General features: G+C 41.4%; 1 protein-coding gene across 1 annotated transcript in view; it reads right to left on the bottom strand.

The window, feature by feature from the left end:
• ttyh3a (tweety family member 3a) overlaps window positions 1-20,261 on the bottom strand; it is a 32,567-nt gene that overhangs the window by 10,563 nt on the left and 1,743 nt on the right. The window contains exons 2-10 of the mRNA XM_084070988.1: window positions 18,230-18,399; window positions 13,698-13,809; window positions 13,308-13,528; window positions 11,152-11,247; window positions 9,974-10,046; window positions 9,268-9,343; window positions 6,205-6,260; window positions 3,490-3,582; window positions 861-953 (exon numbers count right to left, since the gene is read on the bottom strand). Coding sequence (XP_083927114.1) covers window positions 861-953; window positions 3,490-3,582; window positions 6,205-6,260; window positions 9,268-9,343; window positions 9,974-10,046; window positions 11,152-11,247; window positions 13,308-13,528; window positions 13,698-13,809; window positions 18,230-18,399 — 990 coding nt within the window. The remainder of the gene's footprint in view (window positions 1-860; window positions 954-3,489; window positions 3,583-6,204; window positions 6,261-9,267; window positions 9,344-9,973; window positions 10,047-11,151; window positions 11,248-13,307; window positions 13,529-13,697; window positions 13,810-18,229; window positions 18,400-20,261) is intronic.

The following is a 20,261-nucleotide window of genomic DNA, read 5'->3' on the forward strand; positions in this document are numbered from 1 at the left end:
GTAGTAGACTCGAGGAGAGGCAGGGTTGAGTACTACAGTATAAAATCCAGGGTATTCATTTAACAACTTAAACCCTGGCATACCTACTATGGGCATGGATGTAGTTAACAGTGACAGTGTAAGAAATGCCAGTTTGTACACTGTCGGAGTTAAATTCACACTCCGGATTTGACTGTGTAGGCAGTACTGCTAGTTTGAAGGCACTGCAAGCCAGTCCATTAATGTCCTACAATCTCTCAAATCGTGCATAGCCAGCCAGCGTCGACTCGACCACAGCTCATGTACAGTACAGGAAAGCAATTGTTATCAACGTTGACACGTGTGGTTGATTAAACTGCAGCATTCGCATAGACGTTTGGTCACGTCACACAACTGGAACCACATATATGCCATTTAGCTCAAAGTGTCCCACACAGATAGCAGAAAACGGATTCCCAGACCATATTCCTGTACGATATACCAGTGGTTCCCAAACCTTTTATCTCAAGACCCAAGAAAAATTTGATGTTTGCCCGGGACCCAAACTAGTGAAAATAGAAGATCTACAAGCTCACAACGCATCACATCGTGCTGCGTTGTGAGCCTGTAGATCGGCTATTTTCACTAAGCTACTTCTTACGTTTTTTACAGTTATGGAATTTCTTTCTTTTTCTTTTTTTAATGAAATTAGTAAAAAAAAAATCTTTCTTTTTGAAAATATTTTTGAAATAATAAAAATGTAGGAAACGAGAAAAGGGATATTTAGTCGCGACCCATACAAATTTGTCCACGACCTAAAGATGGGTCCCGATCCGTCTGTTTGGGAAGTGCGGGAGTGCGATATACCATGAGGCTGTGTCAGATATCATGGTGCTGCTCACCATGTGTAGGCTACGACAGTCCACCAGGGCAGTCAGCTGATGCAGGCTGATCTCTGTGCTGTTCAACACTCCCTGGATCTCTTCCAGTTTTCCCTGCAAGAGACACCACACCAATTTCACACCGTTTCAAAACACACAACAACAAATTACACCAGTGCAATGAATGTCTTTCTTGTGAATGAAATTGTCTCTGTGTATATGTGGGGGCATTTTAACGACTCAAGACCTATTCAAAAATAGCCAATCTACAAGCTCACAATGCACTGTAAGATCTGCTATTTTTAAAAGGGTTTGAAATGTTTACTTATAATGACATACCCAATACAGGGAGGCCAGGTTGAAAGTGGTTAAATACCAGAGTGCATCTGAGGATAATTAGAGTGTTTGAGGGAGACAGCATAGACTCATCCATCTTCATTAAAATGTCAATCAATATACTCACTTCACTGTGCAGCACATCCAGCCCTTTCTCAACTCATCATATAGTCTATCGGTGAAATAAATCAACATACATAAATTACATATATTGCAGTATATTGAGTAAACACCCATACACAATATTTATTTTAAAGCCTCATGACGACTGATCTAAACCCAAGCTTAATTTATATCCCGTCGTACGAAGGTGTTACCCTCTGAAAACTAAATCTTGAAAAAAAAAGTTATTGTTTTGGTGAGCGACACAACCGTAAGAGTATAAATTATGTATGGGGCTTATATCCTTGTGGAACTGTAAATGGAAGTCCCTCTACTGCAGAAAACCCCTCTTTCTCCTTCCCCAATATCATTCCAGCGGTAAACACGTGTGACAACCTGATATGAATGTTTTCATGCACTCAGCATGTTTCTGTCTGTGTGGCCACACCAGTGAAGTATAAAGTACGCCTCCCCTCCATTCTCTTCCATTCCAAATGTCAGCCCTCATTTGTCCCTCGGTGCACCCAGTGGAAGGACCGGTGGGGGACAATGCCACTGTGTTGCATTGAGACAGTGGCCAGTGACAGCACTCAAATGGACATAATGCACGGCCCAGGTGGGCTGTCAGCAGACCTTTATGTGCTGCACAGGTGCACTTCACTTCTCTGCAAGTCAGTGCTTTGGCTCCATTCACTGGACGGATTCAATCGATACAAATGAAACAACGGTACACAGTAAAATTCTCAGTGTAAATAAACAAATAGTGTCTTTAGTTGTTATTAAGGTATTTGTCAAGTACATTTGCACATACATTATCATCATGTAACTCCAAATATTGGCAAGATATCTTCAATAGTTGCTCCGTTGAATCGAAATTGATGATCCAAAATAATTTCCACATTGAATTACATTGCACAGAGAAGTCTCAAAAGTCACTTTTAGTACACAAACGAATGCAAAAGCGGATTGTAAAAAACCTGGCTCACTGCTGTTCTTTTTTAAATAAAAATGTCTACTGATTGAATTTAAATTAAGAAGATCGGAACTTGATCCGGAGATCCAGATTTGGATCTTCAAAGAGTAAAATCAGGAAGTTGAAATATTTACTTAAAAAATAAGAATAAAAAACCTGGCGCAGCGGCAAAATCAGCTTTATATGCTTTCATTTTGTTTGCTAATACAGTGACTTTGAGACCTGTGCAATGTAAGTCGACAGGGAAAATATTTTGGATAATCAATTTATGATCAATGGATCAAATATTGAGCATATCTCAGCAATATTTGGAGTTACGTCATGGCAGGGTTACTACACAACCCAAACCTCAACCAAAGTGCCATTGCTCAGGGACTTAAGACACATACACTAGGTGAGCAGAGGGTTGAACTGGCAACCTTTCGATTACCCACTCAGCCAAGGCAGCTACTACCCACCCATGGGCCATGGCAACTAGTACTACACTCTGAGAGTGTACAAATGGATAAATCATCACTGAGGATTATACTGTGTACACTATGGCCTATGGCAGGGTACAGTGTATATACAGTATATAGAGCTTGTAGATCGGCTATTTTCACAATATTTATTTGTGGAACCGAGTCAAACAAAATTGAATGCCCCAACTCCTACATTCCAAGTGCTTGTCGGGGTCCCCAGCAGTGGTGGAAAGGAGCTGAGTACATTTACTTAAGTACTGTACTTAAGTACAATTTTGAGGTATTTGTACTTTGGAAATCCAATTTCCAATACTTTTACTTCTACTCCACTACATCTCAGAGGCAAATATTGTACTTTTACTCCACTATAATTATTTAAAAACTTTAGTTACTAGTTACTTTGTAGATATAAATTATTACATTATAAAACATACATTAACCATTTTAGCCTTATTTTATACCTAGGCTATTTTCAAACATTTTTGTACTTTTACTTTTGGTACTTTAAGTACATTTTGAAACCAATACTTTTGTACTTTTATTCAAGTAAATTCTGAATTCTGAGCTTTTACTTGTAAAGAAGTACTTCTACATAGCAGTATTGATACTTTTACTTAAGTACAACATTTGCGTACTTTTTCCACCACTGGTCCCCAGTTCATGTGATTATTTTTTGGGGGGGTCACGGCCTAAAAAAGTTGAGAACCACTACCCTACATGTTTGTCATTTGTGGCAGGGAGTGGATGGAGGGCATACAGGGGTGGTGTTGGAACAGACCTTGGTTTGTACGTATTCTCTAGTGGCGGAACGCAGCAGTTCAGACACGTCATCCTGCATCTCCACTAATGCTTTGTGGCTCCCAGAAAGCCTCTGAAACGGAGAAAAACAGAATCAGTGATGAACACCTCAGCAGGGTACCGTTTTGATTCTAACTATGAGGCATCCTTTTCGTGCCAGCCCGGTGGAAGCACACCAGCCTTTCTGTAGCCGCCAGGAGAATTCCTTAAATTATATATAAACCTCCTGTCCTATACAGACATAAGTAACGGTAATACCACATGGGACAGGGCAGCTGAGCACTCCGGCGTTTCATTAATTCATGTGGAGTGGAAAAGGAAAGTAAACTGTGTATTACAAACAAGTCATGGATGTAGTCTTACAGGCATGTTTTATTTTGGTAGAACATATTTAGCGTAATTTTTTTTAGCTCCATATGTGCTCTGACGCGATCCTGTCTTTCCTGTGAATGTGTGGTGATGACACGTGTTAGCTTCCGGTTTCCTGTTGGCAAACTGATAAGTATTGTACTGTCTCCTGAAAAAACATTCCTTCAATCCAACAGGAGTGAGTCACTGGGTCTCTTGTGACTCATTAGCCAGATCATAAATAACACATTGGCCACAGTTACATGGACACTCATGTATTCATTTAGAATGAATTCATTCCGAATGAACTCATTCTGAATAGAGGAATCTGATCCACTCACCTGTTTACATGGGACCTGAATAAAAGTATTCCTCGTTTATATGACCAAAGCATTCATTCAGAATATAACTTTTGACATGCGCAAAGTGGTTCCCGCCTACGCCCGGGCATGGACCAGGGGCCACTACCCGGAGCAGAGCTTCCCCTGGTGGGCATGGGAGGAGGCAATAGCCCCCTTGTGCCTCCGCGGCGGAGGTCTATCGGTCGTAGGCAGGCCGGTAAGCAACGCACCGACTCCTGGCCAGGCAGCGTTGTATGCGGTGCAAGCCTGTGTTCCTTTTTCATCGCCGTTTTAATGCAAAAGTAGCAGATCTACAAGTTCAGACCAGTTTCTTTTTTTGTATTGGTACCAGACACGGTAAAACGTAGGCTAGCCTATAGTATTTGTCACATTTCTCATGTAGGTACCGTACGATGATGTCATCGCGCATTCGCACATGGTCATTATAATAATAAATGGAGAGAGAGAGAGAAAGAGAAAGAGAGAGAGAGAGAGAGAGAGAGAGAGAGAGAGAGAGAGAGAGAGAGAGAGAGAGAGAGAGAGAGAGAGAGAGAGAGAGAGCGCACGCGCGCGCAACACTACAGTCTATGATCAATGCGTTTCTGCGTTTACGTGTGGATAGGGATTTAAAAAAAAAATCTTTGTCATGTGGCCAGGGATTCTTTTTAAAAACTGAGGACTAAAATACCTGTTTAGAAAAAGATCCATATAAGTGTAGCCTAGGCCAGCAATCCTCGGAGCGTCCGTTCTCCTGGACAAGTCTGGGCTTAACCATTACAGGCTTATTAAATGACGCTATTAGAATCATTCATTTTATCCCGCAGGAGCGAGCGCTTCTCAGCACCAACCGTGGCCGAATTAGAGATTTGATAGGTCATTTTTGGACAATTCTGACAGCCCTACTAAGCACGGACATGCGCAAAGGAATGCATGTATTCCAAACAGACAGGAGCGTTTGGAATAAAGTGTTTACATGGTCAATTCCGATTGATTTAACCCGATTCAAACGGTCTATACCACCCCTCCTATTCCGAATGAAAATGCATTCGGGTCAGACTGGAATGGAATATTCTATTCCAATTGGGGTGTTTACATGAGCAAATCTATTCGGAATGAATTCATCCATTCATTCATTCCGAATAGAAGTGTATTCATTCCGAATACAACTGTCCATGTAACCGCAGCCATTGAGACCTGAGTCCGATTCAACAAATGCCCTCTAAATCAGTAGTTCTCAAACTTTTTCGTAATTCAAAGTTATTCATCATTTTTCATACACTTTGAGAGCTCAAATATTACTCAACTACAAGTGAAGGTTGCACAGTTACATTTGTACATGAGTTAAAGTACTTGCTTTTAAAAATAATTAAATTGGGTTTGAAATTGGGTTTAAGTGACTAATTCCTAATTCTTCCCTGCCTAGAAATGTAGTGGAGTGGAAATTTGTCTTTGAAATGTATTGGAGTGATCCAAAAGTATCCAAAAAATACAAATCAAATACTCAAGTAATTACAGATACTCAAAAATGTACTGAAGTACAATACTCAAGTAAATATACTTAGTTAATGTGAGCTTGTATGTCTGCTATTTTTGAATAACCAACGCTAAAATCTAAAATTACACAAGATGCTTTCCCGGTTTTAATGGGATAAGCAAGAGGATATGTCCGGTGCATCATCTCTACCTTACATAACAGTATTAGCAACAGTATTCTAAAGCCCGATTTATACTTGCACACCAGTGTTGCACACCGAAAATAGCCGATCTATAAGCTCAAACACATTGCGCAGCGATGTGATGCGAGCTTGTCGATTGGTTCTTTTCATATGCGACACTGGTGTGCATGCAGCATTTAAGATAAATCAGGCTTTAATCTTTCATGTCTTGCCCAGACGGAAATGTCTCTAGCTAGCTTGGGGAGAAAAACAGATTGAGATAATTACTTAAACGTTGAGGCATACTGTATGGTTTACAGTACATCCAATTTAGTTCCATGTGTTACATACCTGCTGGAAGGGGTTGATTTGATCCATACTGCAGCTGAGATAATACTGAAGGATATCTGGGAAATAAAGGACAACGCAAGTAAATCAGAAAATGTGAGAAAATCACACAAAAACTAAAACTGTAAATACTGTAAATGAGGCCTGAGATCATGGTTGAGATTTGTCTATGGAATGACAATATATGCTTTGGATAGAAGCTGAGCTGAGCATCATCACCATTGTACTGACTGACCTATTCCATTGTTACTATGACATATGAAAGAAGACCCTGGGCAATGACATCCAATGCAGATTAAACTGAACTATAGTAACAGTCAGATTGTGGTTTAACTGCTCGAGGCCTGTCTAGAAGCGATGGGGTAGTGAAACTGCCATCTCAGGGGCCAGGTAGGATGACACATTGCCATCTCAGCTTAGCCTTTCCACAGCCTGGAGGTCATTTTGGTTCAGCTTCCATAAACCTTGAATGGGGACTGCGAGTAATGCATGCCTACTCATTAGCTTGTTAACAAGGAGGAATGCTGCAAGTGAGGGTCAGTGGGGCAGTGGGGTCACGGCTCTGTAAACATGTGTTAATGTGTGGGAACAAACACATTGAACTGACAAAGATTCATAGAACTGATAGTTGTATCTTTACATCATTGGATGTAAAGGTAAGTGGTTCTTGCATCATGCGATACCATGCCCAGTGCTGCTGACGTCTTTTCCCAACACTGCCAAACAGTGGACCTAACTGATCATTTTTCCCTAGTGTGTGCTTGTATTGCTTACTTGCCATGGTGGAGATTGGCTACTCTAGTTGATGTGTGCTTTCTAAGCAAATCCTGCACTTTGAACAGAAACTTTCCATTGGGTTAGGCACACATTTGCTATATTGGTAAAAAAAAGCTGAATTTGAACCCACACTATTGTAGGGTCTGGCATGCTGCTGTGGAAAACTCTTCTGGTTATAACAGTAGCTCCATTTACTACAAGATCAGACTTCACATTGCATCTAATCGAGGGGTGGCCTGGACTACTGGCGTAGCGGTCCAGGCACCTAGGCTCAATGTAGCCTGACAGCGCGTGGCGGGTTCAACTCTCGATCACGACGGCCTTTGCTGCATGTCACTCCCCATCTCTCGAAAAAATCGAGGGGTTATATACAAGGTTATATAGGCTTTTCCACTCATTCTGTTCCACCTCTCTAGATGTCTTCACCAGGCCCGGCAAAGACTATTTTCCTGTCCAGTCCGTGTGTGTGAGTGTGTCTGTGCCTTTGTAGAGCGCACCTCACTTCTGCCCATAGGATGCACCACAAATGTGAAAAGTTTAACTGTTTGTTATAGAAACACTATTTCCCTGGCGTCCTTGTGTCCTGCCGCCTGCAATCCATTTCTAGTTGGCAATGTTATCCATCCTCACAGTACCGTAGGGGTGGAGATGATGATCATGACACATAGGGCGATAATGATAATTAGAGGCTAGAGCTTGTGACTTGATGTGTGTGCTACAGTAAATCACTACACAGACTTGGCATGACTGTGCTTCTGATCCTGAAATACAAGCTGTGAGAAAACCACCAGCAACCCAACACATGGTATGGTGACGTCCATACACATGGCTCTGACACACACTTCTTTCCCACACAACTGAGTTAAGTCATCAAATGGAAATTCTCAGTTAACTAAATGATGATCACACACACACACACACACACAAAATTGCACACACACACGCGCGCACACGAGCAGATAACCTGGTTATGGATGACACTGCTCCCATGTCGTATAGTGTTGGGCTAATTCCCAGTGTCCCTCATAAACACAGTCATTATGGTGCTGACAAGGGAAATATATTGCATATGCAATTACATCCATTGCTGGCAATACACAAGAGTCTGAATGGTAGAATAATTTATGCCTTGTGATAAGGACAGACACTAATGAATTTCGGCATCCTTTTTCTTTCTATGTCTTAGCACGTCAATTCATATAAATCAAGTATCATGTCCCCAAATTAGTGATCTCAGACCAATGCCAACTTCACTTGGAAATCAATCTGAACATTCTCTCAACTATCACATCAGTCAGGCTAATTTTGTCAAAGGAAAACAATATTGATGAGGTCCCAATAGTCTTTTGTTTTATGAGAGGAATTTTCCAAACTACCAAGATAGTAGCACACTAAATTCATTGGACAACAAAGGGCGAAAAATAGAAGAATTATAATATTATCAGTAGATGTGAGTGTAATAGAAATCACAGAATCTGATTCTATTACTATAATTATACAATTTTTTTCAGTTGAAGAGCAGTAATTCTCGTTGAGCACCATACGGTAGTCTTGTGAAGAAGTATAATTATCTATAACTGAGCCTAAGGGGGGGGGGGGGGAGTACAGTACATACTGTCAGTACATATAATACAGTACAGTAGAGGAAGAGCTGTGAGTCATGGCTGAAATGAGGCATATTCAACAAAAGCTATGGCTGATGTATTGCATGTAAAGTGATCTGGACTTGCAAAGCCTCTCTTTAGAACAAACAATAATTTATGTATGGAAAGTGTGATTGCTGACTTTCCCACCTCTCACAGGCATCATTCTACGTCTTTTAAGTACTGCAGGAGGATGGAACACCACCACCTACTCTACACTGCCCTGTGTCTCTTCCGCGCATTCTAGCGCACACACACACACACACACACACACACACACACACACACACACACACACACACACACACACACACACACACACACACACACACACACACACACACACACGATAATTCTCTTAACTAAAAGCACATGTTGCATTGAGTACATTGTGAAGATAGGAGGGACATACAATATTTTGCTCATGTGTTATCCTCCATACTGATGGATGACCATGGTAAGAGAGGTCAACCTAATTTAAACTTGAGGGATTTCCCCATGTAGTCTTATTCAAGGACATTATCCGGTCTCAAAATGGGCTTCTACAATGGATCAGTGAATAAACCCGCAAAGCCAAAGAATAAATACAGAACATATAAAAGGACAAATACATTGCACAGAGAAGTAACTTGCATGCAGTACCCACCTTGATTCATGACTCCATATTTTTGTGCCACTTTGGTGACAAACATATCAGGTGCAACACAGAAGTCACTAGCTCCCTGGGAAAATAAACAACATACAGCACATTTTTAAAGCAGTCGTTCACAAACTGGGGCCAAGAGAACCCCAGGCTTCCTTGGGGGGGTGGGGGTCCCCAGGTAAATCAGTTAATATAGCATCAAAATCAGTTCATCATCGGCTCAACACAAATCTTTAATGGGGGTCCCTGGCACAAAATATTTTCAGATGAAGGACGCGGCCTAATACGTACATATCAATTTGGGGGATCTGAACATGAAAACTTTTTCAAAGTATTTGGAAACAGCATGCTCATGCTGATTCCCACAATAACATAAGTTATGAGCAAGCACACTATGATGGTAAAAACTATACCAATGCCTAATATTTAAATCTCCAAAGTCTCCAAATGCAACCAACCATGTCTGATCATGATGTTATATTGCTGTCTGTAGCCACATCGGAAAAAATAGCAGAACTACAATCTGCTATTTTTTAGTATAGAGCCAACTCAGTATGACGGACAGTTTCCCTCTGCGATATGATCATTGTGAGCATTTTTTAATCGTGATTGACGATAACGATTATGGTCCCATCCCTACAAGCAGCTGGATGTTAATATTCCAGCATGGACTTGGAGCATGGGCTTGTGTTCCCATGGAGACACTTACCGCAGACATGGCCAACTCCAGGCCCAGGGAAGCCCAGCCGATTACAAGAGCCAACACGCCAAATAAGCATACTCTGGGGAGAGGGGGAGAGAGAGAAGGTGGCCTTTTAACCTTCCTTGTTATGGTAATTAATTACATACTGCCTTCACTCAACAAAAACGTGTGTGTGTGGCGGGTTAATATACTGCAACAATCATTTTGACGTTAAACACAACTTATCTATTGTAAGGGGGGATTCAAAGATTGTTTTATTTGTCTAAGTAACAGTATTTTACTCTGTGGAACAGAGAAAAAAAATGTAGGTCACCAAAGTGTGAATGGTTCTACAATGGATCAGGTTGCAGTGGAAGGGTCCTTTTGCAAGGGCCAGTGTTTTCAGCTCTATGGAAAGAACTACAGGCTGTTCGCTCACAGAGGTGCACCAAGACAGACTACATTATTGAATGTAATGGATCTGTGTGGTGACTTCCATACCACGATGCACAGGGCAGACGTGTATCATGGAGAAATCCATCAAATCTTTAAATTAATTCTTTATAAAGAAAAGACACACATGCTGTGGCATGACTCAGATTGCTCAGATGTATTAATTCAACTACGCATTCAAATGTCAAAGCTTTCAATCATTTCTGTAGGACCACAATGTTTTGGGTTGTGACTAATGGACCGCTCTGGATTATGGCTCTGTGCGAATGGTATTTTAAACAAAATGGGAGATTTAAAATATTGGTCCAAATTAACGGGATGGTTTAAAGTCATCGGTCCAAATAATACGACTTTTTCCTTCAAGAAATCCATTAACAACCACTTCCAGCTCATTAACTGGTGAACCAATTAAGCAATTCATTAAGCAAATTAAACGTACTGTTATGTCCACATGTCATAACACCTAGTTCGGCATTATGACTTATGATTATTTTTGGAGTTGGATTCCTTTACAAAGTTGCCAAAACCTTCAGTGATGTGCTAAGAAAATGAATAGACTAATCTTTAGGAACTAATTTCTTTTGTTATGCACGTTCTTTTGTTTTTATACACGTTTTATGTGATGGCCGACATTTCAGAGCATGAAAAAAAAGGAACTTCATTCAAATGTCACCCCACACCCTCATTCTAGACAAAGAGCTAAGGCTATTTCTCGAGTGCGTTTATGCATACGACCATTTGATGAAACTCACCCTATAAGTGTTCCCTTCGAGTTACGAATGAGGCCAAACAGCACAAGAAGGCAGATGAGGACATCAAACAGTAGCTGCCCTAAGTAGCCCAGCCACCTGTGTAGACAAACATAATTAAACACCCACTAACACAGCACACACATGAATACTGGAAAAAAAAGACAATACAATACCACATAATCGTATTAAACTGAACAATCTCATTTAACACAAATTTCCGAAGATGAAGGTCAACTTAATTCCCAAGGTCATCTCAATTTAAGATGTTATGACCTCCAAATATGGTTTTGGTACTCTTAAAGGTTTTAATTAAAGATGTTAATAGCCTCCAAATGTGGTTTTAACAATATATGTTTATATTGTAGGTATAAATGTAACAAAATATTTGCACAAAGCCCAAAAGAGTATTTTAACACCATGCGTTGTCCCTAAATGTGATGCTAAGACTGGTTTGAGATCCCTGAGGACTGGACAGGATAGGGAGGCTGCTTATTAAAGAAGAAGCTGAACAAGTCGAAATCCTTTATTGTTACAGTAGGAATACTTGTGTCTGCTTCCTACTTTCCCATTCAGAGATAATTAGACGCTGGCTAACAATAGCCCCTTTTACACAGCCTGTTCCAAGGCAGGAACGGTGTGCTGTTATTCCGCCTCGCTGTTCTGTATAATAAGGTACTACAGAGATGGAATGGGGGGACACACACACACATGAATGTTGTGCTGCCTTTAAGCCTGCTGTGGAGGTAGTCACAGAGCAGAATCGACATTTGTGTAAAAAGCACAGCTGGCGGGGTGGGACAGGCGTGTGTCATCTAAGGTCGTAAAAAAACAAAATCACAAACACGACATATCTATTTTCGCAACCTGACCCACTGTCATTAAAGACAGACAGTTTTTTTCAAACGGAAAAAGTACAAATATTTTATTTTGGGAGAAAATAGCCTTACAGTGGCAACAACACAACTACTTTTACCCCTTTCAAATTGTGTACACTTTGCATTAAAAGTACATTTTTGCAAGCGCAGACACAAAGAACTTAGAGTAAAGAGAAAGGGGGGGGTAACTGTAGAATGATTTTATTGATAAAACAATAAATAAGCCTCAGGGCTTGTTATGCTGTGGTCACATGGATTCAGAGAGATGGACAACACCTTCTGGACAGCATGGGAAAAACATATCAAATGGCAGGACAGCAAAACAAAGAACGCATAATGATCGGTTGTTGTGGTGGTGATGCAGGCTATTGTTTACAAGGTTATAGTAAAGCTGAAGTTGTCTTGTCTGTCTGTCTGTCATACTCTCCCAAGTCTGTGTGTCACAGCCGCGTGCTCTACCGATGTCACAGACTGCCCTCCAAGTACTCTGACAACGGGTACTGACGTCCCAGTACTGATGATAGCAATGACATCAGATTACTTATGTCATGGATGACTGAAGTCACAGACTGGCATCAAAGTCCTCTACCATTTGGTTCCAGTGGGTCTCTTTGAAAGATTAAAAAAGAAAAATCTTACCTGTACACATTTATTTTTCTTTGTTTTGTACCTCCATTATTATTTTGATGTTAAATTGTATTGTTGTGCTAGCACAGTCTTTGCAGAATATGTCCTACCAACATTTCACTGCTTGCACCTGTATAACATGGCCTATATGGCCCAACTAAATCTCCAAAAAATGATTATACAAGAGAACAGGTAGCCAGAGCATCACCAAGGAGATTACACACAGACGTTTTAGATGGATAGGACATGTGCTGAGAACAGAGCAGGACCGGATCACAAAAGTCGCCCATTAAGATGGACGCCACCAGGCAAAGGAAACCTGGGAGACCCCAAAACACCTGGTACAGAACTGTGACACAAGAGCTGGAACAAATGAACCTGTCATGGGGAGACCTGCAACATACTGCCAGGGACTGAATGCAATGGAGAAGGCTCACTGAAGCCTTATGTGCCATAGGGGACAAAGAGGAGTAAGTACCTGTATGAGTGAATGACAAAAAAATACCTCTTCTTGATTCTTGGCCAATAATAAAATACCTGCCGAACTAACAGCAGAACAAAGGGGAAAGTGGAATTTTCTTTTGGTATTTTTGTTTTGGATCATAAACTCAAGTGTCTAGGTTACAGTGCTGTACTTCCGCTCGAGTGTCTCACCTATACCAATCGTAGAGCTCGATCTGCACTGCCAACTCCTCCAGGGAGATGCGGGTGTTCTCCCAGAAGGGGATCTTCCCCATCTGTCTCACCAGCTCATCCAGCTGGCCCTGGAGCTTCTGGATGATGGACACGTAATCAGTGTGCTTCTCATACTGGCCCTCCAGCTGCTGCAGGTTGCCGTCTACCGTCTGGTTCAAGGAGGACGTACTGTCATAGACCTGCAAGAGATCATTTCAAATGCTTAATATACATACACCAGGCCACTGACTGGCTGAGTGCAAGATCGGATACGAAAAACAAAACTTAATAAAACAGGGAACAAATAAAGGCTGAGGGCAAATGTAGATGGATATTTCCGTCACACTTTTTTTCTGGGGAGACTCTTACCAGTTTCTGCACCCCTGTGACTGTGCGATTGGCATGGCGCAGGGAGTACGTCAGCCGATTCACTCCATCACAGGTCTCACCGTTCCCATAGAAACCGACGGCGATGCCAGCGCTGGGGGGGACACACAAAAGGAAGGGAGGAGACAGAAGGGTGGTGAGGAGGAGGGGCTGACTTAAAGAGAAACAGAGAGGAGACGCTAGAGAGAGAGAGAGAGACGGATACAGAGAGAGAGAGAGAGAGTGAGCACGAGAGAGGGAGTGAGGCGTGTGAACTTGGGATTAACCCTGTTCAGACCACAGTGAACAGGCAGCATTGAACTCCGGCGGAAACCCTCCATACAGCGCCTTAGCAACCGAGAGGAATTGGCCAGCTATGCCCACAACCCCAAACGATGGCAGACAAAGAAAGCACTGAGACAGGACATCAGCCCTCAACCATTTATAAAGGCCTCAGATTAGAGCGGGACACATTCTGATCATCACAGACGTACCATATAGCCAGTTGGGCTAGTAGGGGCATGGCACACATGGCAGTTATTATTAATATTATTGTTTAATCATTTTTTTCAACAAGAACTACTATTTAGAATGAATAACATAAATAGCATATACTACATAAATGACTAAATATAAAACTATATCTATAACTAGCATATCAACTATATAACGCACAGTATAGAAAACGGGAGTCACACAGAAACCATTTCTGATTCTTTGGTTCACAGTTTATATATTTTGAATTGAAATTAATTATATAATTTAGTTTGCACTTGCATTTTGTAACACGCTTGTTTCAAGTTTTGACAATGAATCGCCCTGGTACTCCAGCATCTCTCAGACAGTTTGTTTTGATAAGAGAGAGAGAGAAAAAAAGACTTACTTCCTGTGCTTTCAGAAACACTTTGTAGAGCATGGTTAACTAATGTCTCTGACGTAACTCCACCTCATTTTGCAAGCCCCTCTATTCAAGCGTACAATCGGCTAGAGTCAGACTTGACTTTGTAAGTGTCATCCTGATAAGGTAAGCGCCTCAGGCAGAGATGGAGGAGTCCTAACCGTAACCCTCTTCACTCAGCAGCATTCAGCGCGTGAATGGGTTTGCCCGTTTCCTGAAGTACCGCTAATCTCTTCCTCTCACACACACACTGAAGGGTGGAAAAGGTGGAATGGGGCTGCGTCCAAGTGCAGGGAAAAACAAAGCTTGTCTTCCCACTGGGACCAAACTGGTGGAAACCTGATCATCACGAAAGAAGATTTGAGGCCAAAGCAAAACACACAACATCACCGTATGCCATCAGCAGTTGGCAACATAGCCTACATTTTCAAGATCATTTCTCTTATCCCTTGAGTGTAAGTGACAATATCCTTAGCAGTAGAGCACCTTCGTTTACCATTCAGTTTGCACACTTACAAGCATGACATCTTGTTAATTGAGGCTAAGTACTCCTTTGATGTCTCTTACGCACAACAATTTCCCTTCAGTTAAAAAAAAAACAATTTTCAAAACCACATTTGCATGTGTCACATGTGCAAGCAAGCATGAAAGCACACACTCACGCACATGTGCACACACGCTCACACACATGTGCACACACGCTCACGCACATGTGCACACACGCTCACGCACACACACACACACACACACACACACACACTGCTGTAATGCAATGCTTGCACTAATCAAGTCTGTTTAGTGTGCTATTCAGAATCTGAACTGACTTAACCACAAGGTCTCCTCATTGGCCTATCAGCGGAACAAGAAGAAAACAGGAAAGAACCAGACCTCAATGTAAAAGGGAAATGTAAAAAAAAAAGGTGAGAGGTGCATCTTATACCTGTGGCCACAGAGTTCTCTATATACTGCAGATGCGTTGAACACTGAAGACTCATTACCAGATTGTCACAAGAACTAAGAAGTAACACAAAACATGTTTTTTATATATTTTTGGTTTAAAATAGTATATGAAATGGTGCTGAATTATTTAATTTCAGTATAGTTGCATATATATATATAATACATATGTTATATACGTGGGCTATTGTGGAAGTTATCTTCATAAAAGATGCAAACACCCAAGTTAAAATTAAACCCATGAGCTATAGCTGCCTCCTCCTTTTGCTTCAGCAAGTGCCCTTCAGCCATTCGCATAGAATAACAAGTCCTTTTACTAAATAAAGAACTATTACAGCTGCATGGCTGAACAAAGGCTAGTTACTGGCAAAGTAAAGTCAGAAACAGGTGTTGGTGGGAAAACCTTCTGGAGATATGCAGGAGGGAGGGAGACAGCTTCCTTATTTTGGCATACTTCCAGTCAAACTCAAATTGGGTTAGGCCAATAATGGATTCTCAATATTGAAAATACATACAATATAGAGAATATTGAGTTTAAACTACTTTGGCATAATGAATTTATACACAATGTATTTATTTATTAATAAAAAACAAAGCGTTTGCTTTATTTAGATAACAGAGACAGGAAACTGAGGGCAGAAAGGGGGAAGGACATGCAATACAGGTCTCCAGCCAGAATCAAACTGGGGACTATGGCCCTCATTTATCAACGCGGTGCAGCCCAAATAATGGGCGTACGGCGTTTTCACCGCAATTTTCGGCATTTATCAATATATCCTGACGTGGGCTTTATCCTACGGTACGCTGAGATCTCACGTCTGGTCGAGACCAGTTGTTGACGTTGGCTGCACCCGTTTATTTCATCCTAGACCTGCGGAGCAGCATTGTCTGACGGTCTGACAGGCATCTGGACACATATATCCACTCCAAAATGTATATCTACACTAATAAATAATCCCTGTGAAAATATAACATTATAAATTAATTTAAACAAACTACTTTAGCAGTCATTCAGATAAGATTGTAGATCTGGCTGCATTGAAAATAGCAAATCTACAAGCTCACAAGCCAGCATCGCATCGTGACGCGTTGTGAGCTTGTAGATCTGCTATTTTCAAAACAACGAGCGCTTTTGCGTCGGGAGTCGCGCGGTCGGGACAGTGAGGTCTACTAACTTACAGCAGCTTGTCCTATGGTATGGAGTTATGTCATAGGGAGTTATAGGCTACAACCTGGCTGGGTTAAGGATATAAACCTGACGCTCCAATCTCTTATAACGTGGGCGGCGCGGGATCACTGCAGTCTGCAGACCGCCCGAGTCTCATGGGGAATATAGCCTACTACATGACTGCTTTAGTGTAACTTGGAACGCGCACTGCTCGGTATGGGGTAAATAAATAAATATACAAACGTATTCCATTCATGGCGATGTAATTGGTTTCATAATATGTCATTCATGTAGGCTACAAGCCTACGTGACAATTAGATTGTACCGCTACGGTACGGAGTGTGTACCGCTACGGTACGGAGTGTGTGTGTGTGTGTGTGTGTGTGTGTGTGTGTGTGTGTGTGTGTGTGTGTGTGTGTGTGTGTGTGTGTGTGTGTGTGTGTGTGTGTGTGTGTGTGTGTGTGTGTGTGAGAGAGAGAGGGGCGTGTGCGGCAAGATGAAGCGAAGCGATCGGGGGAAAGTATTTCTTATTGGCTTTTCATGTCTTTGGTCGTATTCTGGTTCGTCTTTATGTCGTAAAATCAGGGCGTTTTGAGAATATTTAAGGGCGTGTTATTTAAATGACGCTCGGTTTCAGCCGTGACATTTATCAACGCTGGGACCAAATGTACGCTCGGATCAGCTGTGTAGGATCCTTTGATAAATGTGACTTCGACGTTGGTGTACGGCCGAATATATGGAAAAATATATGGCGGTTTATACGCTGCGTTGATAAATGAGGGCCTATGTGATTATGTGGTCATTGTCCAATCAGCTACCGGACAATGCATGCCTAAAAAGGATATTTTAATTAAAAAAAGTGTATTACAATACAACAACATTAGGTTTAAAAATGAGGGTGGTATTTCTATATGCTTTCCATTATGTGTTCGTTGAGACAACATATATGTGTTTACATCCTGTGGGGCAGAGATAACTGCTTTACCATAGCCTACTAAGTGCATAGGGTCAAGAAAGCCCTTCACTTAAATTAATGTGCGTTGAAGAGGAAGAATTGAGTAATATTCCAAACAGTTAAAATTGCCCAATACACAAACTTATATTATCGATTATCAGCATATCCCTAATGCAAACTATAAAATTAAATGCACTTGACGGTGCAAAACTTGCACATATCAATTCAACATAATTTTCCAGGCAGCATACTGATAATTTCCCACCATGTTTTGCCTCCAGTTATTTTGTTTACAGACACACACACACACACACACACAGACAGACAGACACACACACATAAAAAGAGTGCCGATTACAATACCCTGCCACACGTGCATCACTGCGGGCAAAGTAACTAATGGAGATATTTTGACAACAAACTCCCCAAAACAAATACCATTTTGACCGGCATTAATTTCAAACTGAAGTGAAATAGCTTGAAGCAAGTACTCAGAGTGTGTTTGGAGAGTTTAGGAGGGTTGAAGGTCCTAAAACATCACAGCATTTTGTGCTTACCTGCAGACAAGTGTTGCGATGATGACACACCAGGCTGTGCAGCAGCAGTCAGCGTTGGAGCGCTCTTCACCCTTGTTCTTGCGGCAGCACAGCCAGAAGGAGTAGAAGAGCAGGAACAGAAGGTCTAGGGCCAGACAGGCAAGAGCCAACCCTCCCAGCAACAGAATAGACTGGTGGAAGTGAAACGAGAACAATGAAGCCTCATGGATGAGTTGCATATGGTTCATAAAATCTGAATTGGTATAACATTTTGAATGGATAATGTGGCTTCATTCATGGGAAATTTTTATGGCATGGCCGTTAGGCCAAGCCATCTAGAACAGAGCTTTTTGTCTGTCCCCACAAAAGTGTAACAATCACACTTCACACTTGTTCTGCGTGCTTTAAGATACAGAAACACATTTCACCATGGATGCCTGAAATTACTGATGAAGTTTTTTTTTGTTACACACACCGCCATTGTTCTTATGAACCACTATTGTTCTTATGAAGTATTTATGAACTCTGCGACTGTATTTCCATTGATGCGTCTGATTCGTGCAGCTTCGTTCACAAACTACACACATAACTCAAGAATGGACAGGGAGGCCACACCGTTATTACGTGACATTTGTCAAACAAACGTCTGAAGAAGATTTGAGTAAATATACCTGTCATTTCTTGTTACAGTAAAGGCTTTGTACAAATGCTTCAAGCATGTTACTGGGCAAGAACAACTAATTTGCGTACAGTATATGAATTAGGCCTTTCCTTTGTGCATACGAAGTATGGAGCTAATTTTAGATGCTGGATTTCTAACCCTCTGTTCTCCAAGTTGACACCTCAAAGAATTTGAATTTTAAAAAGCAATGCAATTTGCAGGTTCCATGGTGTCATGTGCGTCATCCTAATTCACCAGAAGAGTTTCAAAGTTTGTAGCAGAGTAATACTCTGACAGCAGACTAGACCACACTTCTGCAATATGTAGGTCAGGAGGGCTCGCTTATGATTATATACTCCTGAGTACACAGAGTAACACAATTATACCCAAATGAAAAAACTGAAAACAGAATAGTGTACTGTACTTCCACAGAGACATTTCCGAATTCAAATGTTACTATGTCGCACAATCCATGTCGTACTCAGAGGGGGTTAGAACTCTTTCCCCAAAACCTTAGTTTCCCGAAACATATGGTGCTGACTGTCAAACAAAGCATGTCCTACTTGCCCTCCGTTTTGCAGTCATGACTCACTATTTCCAAGAAACAAATAAAACAAGGAAGGAAGAAATGTGGAGTGAAACAGATCACTTTTTAGTCACTAACCATGGAGAATTTAAGATCCACTTGATTGATTGATTGGGGGAGTATTCCACATGCTTAGTATCGCACTGGTAATATCAGGTTCACTTAAGATGCTTTACAAAAAGGCCAATCTCTGTATTAAAAGACTATTTGGGGAAAATACCCTTTTTTGACTAGCCACAGGTCTCATTACTCATTCTGACATCAGTGCTGGCTGAAACAACAGTCAAATCCTGAACGTTAATTTAACAGAGTTTGTACACTCTGTTAAATTAACACTGAAGATTTACAGTGTAGCCTCCTAGTCTCTTCCAGTGACGCAGGGCTCCAGAGTCCAGACTAACGTTTTAGTTGGTTGCACTAGTGCGCTAAGGTGCACCAGCATATAATTTAGGTGCACCAACACATACACAACACATAGCCAGACCTGCTGAATGCAAGGTGCACTGGTGCGACCACTTACATTTTGTAGTTGCACTGGAAAGATTTTTGAGTGCATGTGTACCCAAATTGGGTACACTCTTCTCTGGAGCCCTGTGAAGACTTGGCAATTTGACGCTGGCAGTTAAAAAAAGTACACTGAAAGTGTGTGCTTCGTCATCATCACACATAAAAGACCACCATACATCCCTCCGACTCATGACTTTGCAGTGATCTTACACCTGCCTTCACGCATAATGGCCTTGCAAGTAGGCTACTACCCCACAGCTGTTGAATTCTTGATTCATTGCATTCCTAGAAGTCACCTC

This window comes from Gymnoscopelus microlampas, assembly GCF_963454915.1.
Source record: "Gymnoscopelus microlampas genome assembly, chromosome: 11".
NCBI lineage: Eukaryota > Metazoa > Chordata > Actinopteri > Myctophiformes > Myctophidae > Gymnoscopelus > Gymnoscopelus microlampas.